General features: G+C 36.9%; 1 protein-coding gene across 4 annotated transcripts in view; it reads left to right on the forward strand.

Annotated features, from left to right (window-relative positions):
- The window catches only part of CTNNA2 (catenin (cadherin-associated protein), alpha 2), a 478,985-nt gene that overhangs the window by 155,585 nt on the left and 306,243 nt on the right, over positions 1 to 17,157 (forward strand). Inside the window, exon 8 of one of the 4 annotated variants that reach the window (XM_009331865.1) lies at positions 13,236 to 13,245. The exons of the other annotated variants lie outside the window; for them this stretch is intronic. Within the exon in view, the coding sequence (XP_009330140.1) occupies positions 13,236 to 13,245 (10 nt within the window). The remainder of the gene's footprint in view (positions 1 to 13,235; positions 13,246 to 17,157) is intronic. 4 annotated transcript variants of the gene reach the window in all.

Below are 17,157 nucleotides of genomic sequence, written 5' to 3' on the forward strand. Positions count from 1 at the left end.
TGACTCTGTGTCAGCACTGCTCAGCAGTAACGAAAACATCCCTGTGTTATCAACACTGTTTCCAGCACAAATCCAAACCATAGCCCCATACTAGCTACTAGGAAGAAAATTAACTCTATCCCAGCCAAAACCAGCACACTCATATAAATTCTCAAATTTTTTTTGAAAACCCAATTACCATCTGAAATATTTTCAAGCAAAACATAACCCTGAAATGGAACATTGTGACCATTTTGCATTCAGTTTCTTAATCTGAGAATGTTTTGTCTCACAGTTCTCACAAAAAGAAAAAAAAGGCACCAAAATCCTCTATTCTTTCACTTTCACCTAATTTGACAAATAGTTTGATTGTCTCCCAGCTTCCATTTTCAAAGGAAACATATTCACCAAAATGGAGGGGCTGTGGGGCAGGGGAAAGGAAAACTCAGATTTACTGAAGTCTCACAGTTGCAAATGCAAAAGTATCATAGTTTGAGTTCTCCAAATGGTATGTTCTCTTCTTAAATTACATTGCAATACACATCTGTGTGTATTTTTAAGAGTTGTATTGAATATGTATAGTGTGTCTTCATTAACATGAAAGAATTGGCAATGTCTGCTATTGATCCATGGGTGCTTCAGGAGAAAGTTTTTAAAACATAGAATGAATTCATTCTTGTTAAATTCTAAATTATTTGTAACGTAAATAGTCTCAGTTACCTTTTTAGTGCATCTGCCAGGTTCCTGAGCTGTAGCGATTGCAGCCTGGTTGCAGAATTCCTTTTCAAACTTACGAGCTGTTAAAGGAGAACTCTGTGCTTTGAGAAGGGTTAAAAAAATGCAGACGTTGGATAGGCTCCTCCAAGTGGATTTCTTGATTTTTAACTTCAGATGCAAAACTCCATTTATTCTTAACTGTAGATCTGCAACTTTTTTTCCGTAATATAAAGACTTTGATGACAAAAAATGCAGAAGGCACTTTGGAGGTTATCCTGAAGGCATACAATAAGTACTAACACTTAAGAGCTCTAGTTAAATAGTTTAACTTTTCCTCTCCATTGGATTATACCTTCTTACTTTCTCTTCCTCTATTTTTTTAACATGATATCTTTAGAACTGTTATTCTCAGTTTAAATGTTTATGAAGATGAGCTTACAAATAGCTGTTAGCTATTAAATCTTCGTGACTGCATAAGGAGTTACTGTCCTGACTCTTGCATCATTTTCTGAGGGATATGTGATACTACTTTTTTTTCTTCATCGTCTTTCAAAATTTTATGTAGAAAAGAAAGAAATACACAAAGGATATTTAATCTTTTCTTTTGCTGTCATTGCCATGGAAACATTAAAAGTAAGAGGAACTGTAGGAAGAAGATGAAAAGATAGAGACAAAGAAGGAGATACAGAACAGTAAAGAAAAAAGGAATGCATGCGGCAGTGCGTTAAGTTGTAAGACAATCAATATTTCGATATCGTTTCGGTTCAGAAATTCTGATGCATTTGGAAAAGCTATACTTTTTAGACCTGAAATGCAGGTTAGTTTGATCAGTTTGTATAAAAACAGGAATAATTTTTCTATTCAGTAAAAATACTAAAAACATCACTTCAATTCATGTCTTTTCTGATGTTTTTGTAATATTATAACTCTGATAATGGTAGAGATTTATGGCTGAGTTGCATTACATGAGGATGAATGCTTCTGGGCTAGGTTGTGCATTCTGTTTGCTCTTCTATCTTTTTTACACATCCTGGACCATTGCCCAAACCCTTTGGAAAAAGGACCTTCCTGATAAGTGTGGAGAAGTCACTGAAGTCTGGATCCTTAAATGTAATTTGCTCTGAAGGACTTAGAGAGTGTATCATTGTTCTTTTCTCAGATGCGAGAATCTAATCCAGTTTTATCTGGATGCATTTACTATAAATATCACAATTTCCCTTGTAACCAGCGACTCCCTCTTCTTTTTCTCCATCCAACAGTCACTAATTTATCAGTCCCGTCTTTATATTTGTATATTATCAAGTTCCAGTAGGTGGCAGCCCTGCAGCATTGTTGGTGGATTCCGCAGGATGAATAAAACTTACTGTGCATTGCAAATGGCTTCTTTTACAAAACTCTTTGCAATAATTCTGAAGTTCTCATCCCTTTCATGCCTATGATTTACCAGTTGGAGAGAACGAAGTCCCCAAATCTCCATTCTCTATATATTTTGGCTTATGATGATGTCTGCTATTATATTCCATAGTAAAATTTATATCAGTTCTTTTTGTTGTTGTTGTTGTTGCTGGAATCTGTTCTTCAATCCCACATTGTGGGTTACCTCTAAAACACATGCAGCGATTACATTGCATAAAACTGATAAAGCCGTACTGTGTACAAAGACCCATTCTCTGTTTTATTTTTAATAAATGGATGTTATGTGACTTGCTGCCACCATTTTGTCTTGGGGAATTAATATCTTGTTTGCATAGTCCAGTGCTGTGTGGGAATGAAGTAGCATGTTGTGAGAAGTTCGGCTGGCATGAACATCTCTGTATCACCTCTCCAGTCCCCTCTTCATAATCCGACATAGTAACAGGACTCCCACTGCATCTATTTTTCCTATTTATTTCCTCTATTAAGCAAACCTTCACTTTATCCATTTTTGAAGACGTTTGGGGGTTTCATAAACACAGGACAGAACCTAGTAATGTAGTAATTTCTCCTACCAAAGGAGAAACAATAAGTTTAGTGATAACCTGTTTAATAGAACTGTGTTCTTAAGCATTTCAAAGCCAGAAGTGCGTGGTCTGCACAACATTATTTTAATCTTCTACATACTGATCTTAAAAATCTTATTTGGGTTCTGGGATGAGAACCTGCTCCTCTGGGAGAGCAAGGACCTAAGACAGAAGAACCCAGCTTTCTGGATAAAGCACTGGTATGAATGTCATGAAGCTGTTATTTTCTGGACCTACTCATACATATGTTATTGTCACAGCCCTTTGAATAGTGTTGGTGTTGCTAAGCAATATTCAAATCATTTAAAGATATTTTGAAAGCAGTGAATACCTGTTAACAGTCCTTTGGGCTATACTAGTTGATTTACTACTGAACTGTATTCATGCATTTTTCTCTGTTTTTCCCTTTTTTTGTTGTTGTATTTTGACTCCAAGAATTTAACCTTTAAAAGTACAAAAACTGCAAGAATTGAAACGAGTGAGTTAGAGGAGAGGACCAGTGGGGGGAATTGGGGAGGAAGGTACACAAATGGGAACGCTTTGCTCATTAATGCATGTTTCATACTGTTCTGCTCCTTAAATTTAAGAAATTTAGGAAGTGGAGATGAGAATTGCCAGACAACGTGTTGTTGCCTGGCAGCCTGTAGAAATCATACGACGCTACATGAGGCTGCCTGACCTAAGTGAAATAGATATTTTTGCCCCTTTCTTCTTCCTGTTAATTCTTGAAAGAGCTGTTGGGATACTGCCTGGTTATATCACTAAGAATTTCTTCAGTGAAGGAACACATATAGATACCAATATATTTTTAGACGTGATGCAATTCATATTTTAGTTAAGGTAGTATATTTTTACATTCTTAGTTGGAAATGAGAGAAGATATTTTCATAAAGAAAGGCTTTGCTGCAATTTGTGATGGTAACGTAGGCTGCTACTAATTGTGAATAATATAGGTAACATGGATATTTTAGCTGTCTGTGTGTTGCATAGGTTGTATTTCTCTCTAGAACCAAGGCTTGGGTATTAGTATTTTTGCTTTTATTTCAAAGGCATTGCAGTCTTTTCCTTTAAATGCATTAAATCTTCGCAGTAAATCATCCTCTTTAAATCTTTAGGGTTTTTTTTTCCTTAATTTTTAAAATCAAACTCACACTAATAGCAAAACAGAGACATTCTTACTTTGATATGCTGCATATGAATCTCCTGCATGTCAATGCAGCTTGTTAAAGCAAGATTTAAAGAGATATCTTGTTGGGTATATATGAGTTCCTCTTTATATTAGCTAGTTCTATTAAGGAGAGAAAAACAGCGCTGAGTTTTAAATTTGTAGAACTCATTTATTAACTTAGTGAACCTGTATCTTTTTTTTCTTCTAATTGGATCTTGAAGAAATAATTTCCTAAAGAGATGACAGTTTTAAAACCTGGTGTTTTACCAGTGTGTTGTAAAACGTCTACACTGGGTCGCCGTAACAAGTAGCAATGATGACAGCAGAGTTTATTACAGAAGGAAGTAGGTAACAACACCGTAGTTCAGAGCTCCATTATGGTAGGTGCCATACATACTAATTGGCATAGTGTTTTTAGGAGGTGATTAATGAATTTTCTGACACAGTCTGCAAATACTGGAAACCTTTAATGAATAGCAAGTTAACGAACATTAGGGGAAAGAGCTTGTGAGGAAAATATTTGGAAGTCTAAAATATGTTAAATATACATCTTCTCAACCAAAATATATTTGGGTTATTCCTTGTTACATTTTAATGCAGTTTGCCTCAAAGGGCAGTTGTCTTATGCTTTGTCCTTCTAAAAGGGAAACAGTATGTTGAGTGATAAGCTATTATGTTCTTCAGATACTATCTGACTTGTTCTTCTGTGTTTTAAAGTCAAAGATGCTTTATAGTCAAAGCAGCTCGAGATAACAAGTCTGGATGGTGCTCATTTCTTTCCACTGCTGATCTCTGGTTTGCTCTCTCCTCTCAGGTCTATTTTTTCATGAGTTGGAAGTTTGGACCGCACCTGCTCGGTTGCAGATAGTCTTGTGGTTGCAGAGGCTTGAATTTATGTGACCTTTTATTAAACTGCATTTCCTCTTTCATTTTTTTCATGGTATTTATAAAAAATTATGACACTTCTGTTTTTTACTTTGCAGAGTACATGGTCAGATAAACTGGTCCTAAGCTTTTCATTAAACAGATTTCAGCAGGCAACATTTTGAGATGCAGAGTGTCACCCAGAAATTAAGTAATGCCAACTGATAAATTTAGAAATACCAAACATCTGAATTGAAATGGTTGACCTTTTGGCACAAAATGATGATAATCCTGCCTTGAGATAGTGTATTTAAATGCACATTCTTTCATAAACAATTGAGCTCATTAAATTATATGCTTGGCTATTATCTTTCATTATTGCTTTTGTAATTTTCTAACAAGCACACATCAGATAACATCTTCAGCAGCAGTGGTAGCAGTGCTCCTTCTTGGAAGTAAGAATAAAAGTCCAGAGTCGTTATCTAATTTTTCCCAGCATACAAATCCAAATCCAGCTTTGGAGCATGGATCTGTAGTGGGATTTTATTTGGTTTTTTATGGCTTTGAGGGGTGAATTTGTTTTTTTTAAGGATGTTTTGCATGGACAGCTCTAGCCTCTGTTCCACCTTCTAGTAAAGTTTGCCGGCGTCCAATTCATAAGTAATAAGGAGGCTATGTTTATGATGGCGTTAACAAAACCTACAAAACTTACATATCAGCAGGGTTTGGTCTTACTAAACAGTCGACTATAGCTTTTTTTTTTCCTCTCCAAAACTTGCTGTTAGATTTGGTTTCGTTTAACAAATTTTAATTGCTCAGAAAAAAAGAAGTTAGGATTTCAGATATCCTGTTTTAAAATTCTTATTACTCTCGTTTTGACAGTTCTTCTCTATTCAATTTAGGATTTCACGAGCCTTCTAAAATCTTGCATTTGTCTCAATTTCTCCTGTTGCTATTACACTACACTACTTACTAATGTAGACACAGCCAGTAATGGACAAAAATCACCAGAAAACCAACCCCCTCAAGGAAAACATGAATCTGGTGTCTGATGGAGAAACTGGTTCTGGATCTGGAAGAGGTACTCTATGTTCAGTAGCCACATTAGAATACCCATTCCCACACTTTAAAGAAATAGTAATTAAAAAATCCAATTGTGGATTGAGGTCAATTCACTTCATGGATCAGGGCCATTACAGAGAAACACAGCTGTCTTTGTAATTAGGTAACTATTTTAGTAACAAACAAGATCACTCCTTAAAGACAAGAGTTTGGCTGTGCTAAGAAGAGAAATAAATGCTGCTCCTGCCACCAGTAACCATCTATTTCTGTATTCAGGTGCCGGTATTCCAAGATTTGTCCCAATCTGTTTAAATTCAGTTCTTTTCTCTATCTGTGCAACTTCGGAGCATAATGCAGTTGGGAAAAGTATTTAAAAATCTTTGTCAATGAGCGAGTCCCTGTCAATGACTCAGTCTTTCATGTAGGTAATGTCAATGAATCCCATTCCTGTCTTTGCAGTGCTAAAATTACCCAACATTTGGTCCTTAGAAGAGCTTGCTGATCTTACCCTATTGTAAATATTCCACGGCTTACGTCACCCACACATTTTGAGTTGTCCTGCCAGACATGTCTATTATTTCATGCTAGCTGAGGGGGCAGTTACCTTCACAATACTGCCAGATACTCTGAGTGCATCACAGGTGATGAGGCTTTTCCTTTTATAGCCTTGTAACAGTGTAAGAATCCTGACTCCTGACACTATTTTGGGATAAAAGGAGGATGTTTTCTTCTTCTGCAGAACTCCTATCTGTTTCAGTCAAGCAAAAACATATTGCAGTACTTGTAACTATCAGTGAGAAAGAAACTTTCTATTTTGTGTATCTGCATCATGGATACTAATGAGCCATATAACACTGCACATTTGTTACTAACTTTGAGGTGATTGATCATTTTCATCGTGTGTGGATAATTATTTCCCTAAATAGAATTCCTAATATCATGACAACTCACACAGCCCCCTCAAACTGATTCACTCATGTAACTATGGCAGCTTCTTGTTGTATTGTGTTGCAAAGATTGTCTGATTAGTAAGAAATTATGATTTATTTAAATAATCAAAATCAATGTACTTGACAAGGAAACTTAATGCTCCCTTAGAAGTTCTCACTGTGAATTATCTTCTCAATAGCATAATAACATTAGGTTTTTTTTCCCCTCAAGATTAGCACATAGAATTGAGGCTTATGAACAACCATTACTGCACTAATTCAGAATCAGAGAATAATTTTGGATGGAAGGAACCAGTGGATGTTATCTGGCTCAAGTCTGCTCAAAGCAAAGCTACCTTCAGTGTTAGATTAGGTTGCTCAGGGCCTTGACCTTTCACACGATCTCCAAGGGTGGACACTCCACAGCCTCTTTGGGTAACCTTAGTTTAGCAATATCTTAGGCTTTACCTGGACATCAGTCGAACTCAGTTTTAGTTGACAGGGTGGATTTAGCTACTGGAGGTTTGCCCAGGGCGTGAGGAGGTGCCTGGCTATGCATATGCTTCAAAAGTTTTGGCACAGTCCTCCCCAGGGGTGCTTTCCCCCTGCCAGTAATGGGAATCTGTGATAAATAACGTTGTTTTGTGAATTTTCCATTAAATGATCTGTCTTTGTTTTGATGAAAGTGATATAAAGTGTACATTTCCATTAAAGTAATTTTTTTCTAAGGTAATCAGTAAAGAGAGACTAAAATATTTGTACCTAAACTGAAAGAGGCATTTTGCCATAAGGTTGAACTAAGTCATGTATAAATAGCAGACCCTGCTATTCTTTGCACAGTTCAGGGTGTTTTTTGTGTACCGACTATGGGTTAGCAATAGTAAACTGATAATACATTTGATTGCCATAATTAAAAGCATTTGATTACATCAGCTTGGAACATTTTCTATAATATGATTAAGATCGCACTGGAACACATTCAGCAGTTTTACACTCCAATAATATACAATATGGGATGAAAACCTGGCAGCAGACTGATGAATTCAATGTTGCATGCAGGAATACAGAGTAAGCACAATTACAGTGTTTCAGAAGTAGTGGACAAGTAACGCATTTCAACAAATTTTGCTTTTGTCTGTGCTTAGTCTTCAAAATGAAGCTTCAGATTTCACAAGTGCAACTTGTAACTCATTCAACGTTGTTTTAATAGTTATTTTTGAAACTGTTCAAAGATCAGGATACATGCTTTATTATTTGTACATACTTCACATTTTAAATGAAATGCTTAGCTGAGTTCTTTTCTGCACTGAACCGTTTTGTTTGCTTCCTGCTTCTTTTCTTTCCTCTCTTGTTTTCAAAACCCGATGTATATTACTTTTTTTTTTGCTTTGACTTTTTTTTTCTTTTTTCTTTTAAATCTCCCATTCTTCATCTTTTCCACTGGGACTCTTTCATTCTTTGGTTTCACTCAACTTACTTCTCCCCAGTATAGAAAGCATCCATACTGATATCACTAAAGGTACATTCTTTGAAAGTGCCTTTCTTCTAAGTTGAATGTCTAAGGGAGACTTTCCTCTCTTTAGTCAGTTTGATTCCTCAGCTTCCTTCCGTGCTATCAGGTTGTCTGTTTTGCTTTATTATGTCTAAATTCCCCACAAGCTGGAGAAAGAATCAATGGAAAAGAAAAGGACATGTTGAATTGAACCTTAAGGGTAATTGGAAATTGAGACATCATGGAAAGGGAATAAGGGCATAGAAGATAAACTGAGCTGTCAGCAGGCAAATAGTAGAATGGTGCAGAACTTCCATAATGGTAAAATAATATAATTTTTGTCTGTATTATTGCCTTATTTGTTTGTCTCCATTTTCTAATACTGTAAAATTTTTGAAGCAGTGTGTATGTTTTGTTGGTACTAAGCTGCAAATGTTCAATTATTTGTTGAGCATTGGGGTAATAATTTAACACATTTTGGTAAATCTGTTACTCTAATTTTTGAATTTTCATCAGCTAAATTCTTATATATAGAATGAGAGTTAACTTCTCTGTGTAGTTTTACTAGTATAAATCAACTTCAACCTTTCTGAAAGTGTAAGGTCTCAAAGTGCTATCTTGCCAATCTCAAGATTCAATCTGAAAAAAATCACTGATAAGATTGTATCAAAACCAAAGAATTTCCTTGTGCCTTTGAAGTGACAAAGTCACAGCACCAAAAAAGTGATAGAACAGGCTTCCCTGGCCAGCAATTTTACCTTACGAAACTGATCGCACAATAAAATTCATGTTACTCTAGGGTAAAGCAAGACTCTGGTGTCAGAGCCGAGAAAAACTTGGTGGAATGTTGTGTGATAGGAGCAGACCTGTAGAAAAAGGAGTGCATCTGTAGGACAAAGGAGTTGGTGCTGAGGATCTGACGTCCTCATCATACCCATTTCAGAAGGGTTTGTGATGACCTAGGTCTAGTCTGGATTCATGGCATGAACACCTGGCAGTGGCTGGAGCTCCTGAATCACACCACCTAGTTTAGTTTTATCTGGAATGAGTCCAGCCCATATAGCTGAAGACCATGCCATGGTATGAACCAAAGTGCAGTAAACGGGAACCAACAGAGGCACAATCCTAAAATGCAGATGTAGAGTCACTCTTGGTTCCCAAATTGTTTCTCTGTGGAGTTTTATCTACAAAGAGACATCTGGGTGGATGAATCTCCACCCCACCCCAGCTTTGGAGTCACGTATCATAACTGTGTTCCTGTAGTTAAACATTCTTCGCTTCGCTGTCATGTTATGACTAGTAGTTTCCACTTCATGCCCATGAATCAAATCATTGTTATTTTCAAAAGAATTCACAAATAATATGGAATTCTAAGTGCCAGGTGTTGTTTCTTATATGTTCAAATAACATGATTACATTTTAAAAAGCTGTCACTAGAAAACTAAAATAAAAAAAAGAAAATACTAAGAAAAAAAGAAAAGTCAATGTTATTGCTCATAATTTGATTTACTGCATTTTATATCCCTTTTCTGGTAGGTGGTAATCTTCTCCAAAATTAAATGAAATACTCTACTTTGTCATGGGAGTATACATGCAGAAAAAACTACTTTCCTGGGATTGATAGATAATTATTTTTCTGTCTTAACCAGAGAATTTAATCACACTAACAAAGTACTCAAATTTTAAGATACTAAAAATTTACTTTGCATTTTGATTCGTGTATTCTCTTGAAAAAAGTGTATAGGTCATATAGCAGTTTAATTCATTAAATGAATGTGATTTTGTGAGAACTTTTAACAGCACCACCAGCAGATATTGTCTGTATCAATCCAAACATTCAAAAAGAAATTGCCATCTTAGGTATTATAATCAAGATCTTGTGTGTCATTCTTGTTCACTGCAAAGTTTAACTAAACTGGAGTGAATTTAGGGTTCGCTTATGACTATAGGCTACCCATCCATTCAGTATATGAATAAAATGAAAATGAGTTGGGATATAATTGGAAGGTAATAAAATTCTCTCACACAGAATGAAAAGTCATTATTACCACTTATATTTGATACATCAATATTTATTTATAGGTTGAAATGGTGGTGGTGATTGAATTTTTTTAACATATTTTTATAATTTGTTCGGCATACTACTTTACAATGAATGTAAAAGTGATAGGAATTGTCAGAATCACTGTGGACTTAATGTCAAAGTTGGTAAAACAACATAGGCTCAAGATAACTTTGAAAAGGAGAGTTCGAGTGGAAAATGGCAGTGGAATTTTTGGGCTTAGATTTAGTTTTCACTCTTATTCATGGGAGGAATGTGCAAAAAGCCCACCTCACCCCCAAGAAAAGACTTTATTGTCAGTAGCTTTGTATTGTGTGTCTGTGACCTTTACTGTTGAAACCTTAGTTCCTACTTAGGAAGAACATGAGAGTTATATTTGGAAAATGGTAAAGTCTGTCTACTTGCACACACCACCACGTGAGCCAGGAGTGTCCCACAGAGGTAAGCAAGCCTGTGCTTGAAAATAGACAACTGTGTCTGGAAAATACTTAAGAGTGTACTCACATGTCAAATGAGGCAGAAAATACTTGCTCATCAGCTAACTCCAACAGGTAAAACCAAAACCCAAACAAGAAGATTTTTTTTTTTTTAAAGAGATAAACATACAGAGTATTGTTTTCATTTCTTGCCAACTGTTAGAAGACAGAGGGCTCAATATTTTTGTTTTATTTTTAAAAGGAAAAAAATACATAATGGGAAAAAAAAATTACAGAGAGAAATGGGATTTTGGAAAAAAAGAAAAAATAAGCCCAGGACACAACTGTCATAGTGGGTCAGACCAGCAGACTTTTAGCTCGCTGTCCTGGTGTTGGTATTTGCCAGTAGTGGATGTTTAGCATAGAGTGCAAGGAACAAGGAAAGCGTGGGGTGAGCTTTTCCATGCTATATCCTCCAAGCTTCCACACAGCTGTGATTTAGAAACTTCCTGAGCTTAAAATTAGCATCTGAATCACTGTTTTAATAGCCATCAATGGACCTATAATCCACTCATTTTGCTAAAGACTTATTGAACCCACTCATATGTTTGAGCTTCCCCGCAACAATGAGTTTCTGAAATTAATTAGATATTGTATGAAATAGTAATTATTGTTGTTCATTTTAAACATCCTACCTGATTATCCTATTTCAGATCTCCTAATTTATTGATTAGTGGCCAAGTTACAAAATAATGGCCTCTCCCTTTCCCTCTTTTGCTGACTTAATGACCATTTTCTTTGTTTAGAACCTGAACTGCTGCATCTACTAGTCTCTCAAGAGATGCTAAGCCCTCAAATATATATTTTGCTTTGTCATTTTATTCTTAAAGAAAGAATACTCTGGTCTTACAATGTGTATATGATTATCTTTTTAACCTATCCTTTTGCATATAATGTTTAGTAACTTGGTGCTATTTAATAAGTTGATTTAAAAATGTGGAGGCAGTGCTCATATTCAACTGAATAATATCTTTGAAGAAAGATGTTGTGATAAGTCATGCAGTACAACTTATTAACCTTAGGTGGACAGTTAGAGAATTGCTTTGCATCTTCACAGAACTGAAAAGAATGAGGTCAAATCCAAATCTATACAGAGCTCATTTTCAGCCAAGCATTTCGGTTATTTTTTTCTTCGAATTGGCTGTGCTGTTAGTAAGAAAATGGTTCTAGGCTGGGTGGTGAGTGTTCAGAGAGGGTATCTACTTTGGTGTTCACGGCCGCCAACGGCAGCACTGAAATACAACGTGACAAGTTTATGCTGATGTTACACAGTTTATTTTCTTTGAGTGACCTTTGGCTGACAGTTAGCTACAGCTGAATAATATTGACAAATCAGGGTGGATCAGTTTAATTTGTTTTTAATACAATTTGCTAATTACTCTTGAAATTAGATTTTTGGGAGGTTTCATTGTACTGTTGGAAAAGAATATTGAGGAAGGAATTGAAAACTTGCAGCAATAAGCACAATGCCTTAATTTTAGGCAATTTCTGTAAAACATTACCGCCATTTTAACAACAAACAAGGGATCAAACTAAGAAGTGGATGCTTGGGAAAAAAATAAGGAAGAGTAATAAAGTTACAGCTAGCTGTTTAATGGGATGTGATGATGGGGAAAATAAGTTTGCAGATTTGACATGCATTCTCTCCATTTTGCCTAGATTCATTTGCAGTGTTAGGCACATTCCTTAGATTTCCTTAATCCATGTGTACTTTTTTAGAGGAAAAAACTTTAATGTGGGCCATCATATGTTAATTTGTAATGTATTAAGGTAATTTGCTTTTGCTAGCATTATAGAAATAATTATGGTAATGTAAAATGAGTTACTGGCCTTCCCAAATTAATTGAAGAATAATGAGATTAATCATGAGTAGGAGGGAGTCCAACAGAATTTTAATATGGAAGAGCAAAATGGGATTATTTGGAACATACTTTATCGCCCTTCTGTTAAAAAAAGGAAATATTCCATCGTGTGAATGTTTTTTCCTAGGGCAGTATATGAGTGCTAAGCAGATGAGGTCAAGGGATAAAACCTCCCTGTGAGTGACTACGTGGTGTTGTGCCTTGAGTTCCATGCATCATGAAGATACAAAATCAGTGAAGAGCGTTTATAGGCAGTAAGCACTTAATGGTATGCCACACGATGCTTTCTGAACACGGTAAAGGCTTAGGCTGTGCCTTAAAAAACTTCTAAATTCAAGTCTTGAACAAGATGACGGTATCTCCAACAGAGAAAGACTGCCATGAGAAGAGCAGGCAGGAGTGAGAGGTAGAGAGGAAGGATTGCGGGTACTTCTGGAGGCTTTCCATGTGCGAGATGCTTTTGCTGGCCCTCTCTGTGAGGTGGAAGAGTAGAGAGCTGAGGGTAGAGGTGTCCCAGGCTTCAATCTGTCCCTAATCCTCATGTGACAGGAATCTCATTTTACCCGTTGCCTTGAATAGGGTATGGACTGCTCATCGCAAGTTGTCACTGGTGTTTTAACTCAGGCACATGGGTGTAGATCCATAGATTTGTCATTCTTTTTATGCACTGAGAAGTATTCAGGTTTTCTCTACTTACGGCAAATTAGTGTGATGGAAAAGTACATGGCGATTTAATAATTTTGGAGACTTCATTTTATTTCAAATAATCAAACAGGCTAGCTAGATCACTGAATTTCACAGAAACATTTTGTCTAATCAAGGTCTTGGACAACAGGGGATTTGCAGAAATGAGCAGATTTTTTCTTGTTAAATATTGTCAAACTGAGATATCACGTCATACGGTATATTAAGAAAGACACTTGTCCAATCACAGACATCCTTTTGCCATTTTAAGTAATGCAAATAGATATATTGTGAAAATCTAGAAATTAATTAGAAAGGCAATAGGTAAAGCAAGGTAAGTGGGAAGTTTGACTTTCCAATTAGTCAAACTTTTCTCATTAATGAGGTAAGTTAAAACCTGGGAAAAAAGCTGTCATCAGCTGTTTCTTCTGGAACAGGGTCTGCATAGAACAGGCAGCATCCTAGGCTTTTCCTTAAACTACTTTTTAAAAGCATTTTAATTTTCTTCCCATACAGTTTATTGATAGTCTGACAGCAGCATGCAGCATGGTATGAAAGCCTGGAGACTGACCCAATGCTATTTTGTTCTTTGAGGTTGTGCTTTGAAAAAAAAAAAGCTTTGGATGAACAAATCTGCTTTTGTTATTATGGTAGATATGATACAACATCCTTGGAGATTAATTTTAAATCATAATTACTTATGTTATTGTGGCTTTGAATGATTTATCAGTTTGTGTGGTGAGATGTTAAGTAGCTCAAGAAATATCACAATAATTCTGAAGTTCTCAGTTAATGATCTGCTTTAAAATGAACTTTTGATGCTATAGGAAAGAAGTTAGACCCATGCAAGAGACATGAATGTTATCAAAAGAAGCAAACTCTGAAGCTTTCTTTTGGAGCATTTTTCAAAGCTCATCAAGACTAACACCTAGTTCAGCTTGTGTTATACCAAGTGGTGGCTTACTGAGATTTTCAGAGGTGTATCGCAGGCTGATATGTTTCCTTTAACAAGTAAGTTTTGGAGTACTTTAAGGCAGCCTCAGAAATGGAATTAGATAGTTCCTAAATTGTCAAAGGATGTCAGGGCTCTGGAAATGTTATTTTTAGTACAACTGTGCTGGCCTGTCTCTTGCCTGAGGTTATTTATGGAGCATTCCCAAGGTGGTTTGCGTTTGCCAAGAATAAAGTTCTTATGCCCTAGACACCTTCATTCTCTGTCCCCACTTATAATGTCACAAAACTATTTTTTTTCCAGAAATGATGCTTGTTGCAGATACTGGGCACCTCTGAATTTCCCCTTTTGGAAGACATTTGACCTGTAGTCCTTTTAGGTGTTTTTGAGCCTCTTCTGCAGGTTCCTCTTCCTATTTCACCTCGGGAAAACTAGGACGTGTGTGCATGCATAGCCCATAAGTTGAATATAGAGGCTGAGGCAGCGGTGGTAAGGAGAGCTCTGAGACAGACCCACAGACTCACCCAAATATGGTGAATCTGAATACTGTAAAAGTGGGGTGTATTGTTAGTGATAGGACTTCGCAGGGGATGCAACAAAAACTTATGGAAAAGCTGACATTCCTGAAGTTACCTCTGTGTGATAGAGTATGTTGGAATCATGGAAGTAATTTTTAGGATGCAGAAATGGGTTTTAGTGTCCATGCAGTTTGGATGCTGCTGTGGATGCAGCTCTTGGAAGCAGTAGAACCATCACCAGCTAAGACATGTTTTGCATCTAAACTGCAGAGTCTAAAAAATGACATACTGACATTTTAATGTTTTTTTTTTATATTACTTCTAAAAAATGAGCAGTAAGTAAACTAGTTACTTTAAATTGCTGATCTTTATGAATTATTAGAAGATGTACATGAAAAAATAGTTACAACTAGGTATTAGATATTACCTACTAGGTCAGTCAGGGACTGAAAGTGCAGGGCTCTTTGTTCTTCTTCGTGCATGAAAACTGTTGACAACAGAAGAGCAGGAGTTTCTTGTGATTCTTTTCCCCATAGAATCATTTCCCAGAAATAGTGGCAAATTTGTTCTGAAAAATATTGAATATTCTAAAACCTGAGCAGGAGTGATGTGTATGTTATCTGGGGCTCTGTGCATCGCCGAACAGCCTGTCACACGAATGCTGTGGTTTGTGCTTTGATGTAATTCATTTCCTTCCTTCCCTTCTTCTGTACTACAAACAGCCCATCTGTTAAAGCGAGTAGATTGTAGACAGCATTTTAACTTTTGGTATGTGAAGTATTTTTGATGTTTTCTGTAGAAATATGAGGCCCTCATAAATCTGCAATGTACTGATTCTCTGCAGTGAAGGGTATTTATTTTATTTTTTCTACATGTGAGAGTTGAAAAAATATACATCAGTACAGATAATGATAAAGAGAATGAACAGTAGCAACTGGTTTATTTCTGATTTTCCCCTTTTTGGAAAAAGTATTGCAAAACGCATGACAAGAACTATCATAAACCATCTGCTATTGCCAGGTGATCTTGATCTTTTTCACTTTGATTTCTTTTTGATAAGCACGGCAGACAAATTGGATTTTTCTTGTTGGCTGAGTGTCTGCATTATGGTCTCACCTTAGATAGCCGATACTTTCATTACAGAGTTACAATTAGATATTAGAATGAAAACATCTCATTACTCTTTATAAATGATGGTACTTGTTGCACAATTATACTATCAAATTTGATCATAATAATTTAAAATGGTAGTAATATAAGTGAATATTATTTATGTTTTACAAGGTTTAGGTTTTTTTGGATTTAAGCACAAGACTGCTGGTTCACAAGCAAAGTTTATACTGAGTCCTTGGTGTCAAGTAGGGAGAGCTGTCAGTATGAGTAACTGGCAACATACATAGGATACTCGAGGCTGAATTAAGTGATGGCTTTTGCATGGTTCATCCAGTTTGCAGCAGTGTGGTTACACATTGGCTTGGGCCCACTGAGGATCTTGGTTCTTTAGATTGCTGTGAATGCAGCTTCCATGAAAACACTGATGATGGAGGTTGGACACATTTGTAGGCTTGAAACACTGCTTCATACCCACAATCCCTTCTTTTATACTACTGAGGTAAGATAAGATTTTGTAAAGCCCTAACGGAAATATACATTCTAAATATTTGTGTTTCTTCTGATTTAGAATCATAGAATCGTAGAATGATAGCATCGTTTAGGTTGGAAAAGACCTTCAAGATCATTGAGTCCAACCGTTAACCTAGCACTGCCAAGTCCACCACTAAACCATGTCCCTAAGCACCACATCTACACGTCTTTTAAATACCTCCAGGGATGGTGACTCAACCCCTTCCCTGGGCAGCCTGTTCCAGTGCTTGACAACCCTTTTGGGGAAGAAATTTTTCCTAATATCCAATCTAAACCTCCCCTGGCGCAACTTGAGGCCATTTCCTCTCGTCCTTTCGCCAGTTACTTGGGAGAAGAGACCGACCCCCACCTCGCTACAACCTCCTTTCAGGTAGTTGTAGAGAGCGATGAGGTCTCCCCTCAGCCTCCTTTTCTCCAGGCTAAACAACCCCAGCTCCCTCAGCCGCTCCTCATAAGGCTTGTTCTCCAGACCCCTCACCAGCCTCGTTGCCCTTCTCTGGACACGTTCCAACATCTCAACATCCTTCTTGTAGTGAGGGGCCCAAAACTGAACACAGTATTCGAGGTGCGGCCGCACCAGTGCTGAGTACAGGGGCACTATCACTTCCCTGCTCCTGCTGGCCACACTATTTCTGATACAGGCCAGGATGCCGTTGGCCTTCTTAGCCGCCTGGGCACACTGCCGGCTCATGTTCAGCCGGCTGTCGACCAACACCCCCAGGTCCTTTTCCGCCAGGCAGCTTTCCAG

Source organism: Pygoscelis adeliae, unplaced genomic scaffold, assembly GCF_000699105.1.
Source record: "Pygoscelis adeliae isolate BGI_AS28 unplaced genomic scaffold, ASM69910v1 Scaffold209, whole genome shotgun sequence".
In the NCBI taxonomy this organism is placed as follows: domain Eukaryota; kingdom Metazoa; phylum Chordata; class Aves; order Sphenisciformes; family Spheniscidae; genus Pygoscelis; species Pygoscelis adeliae.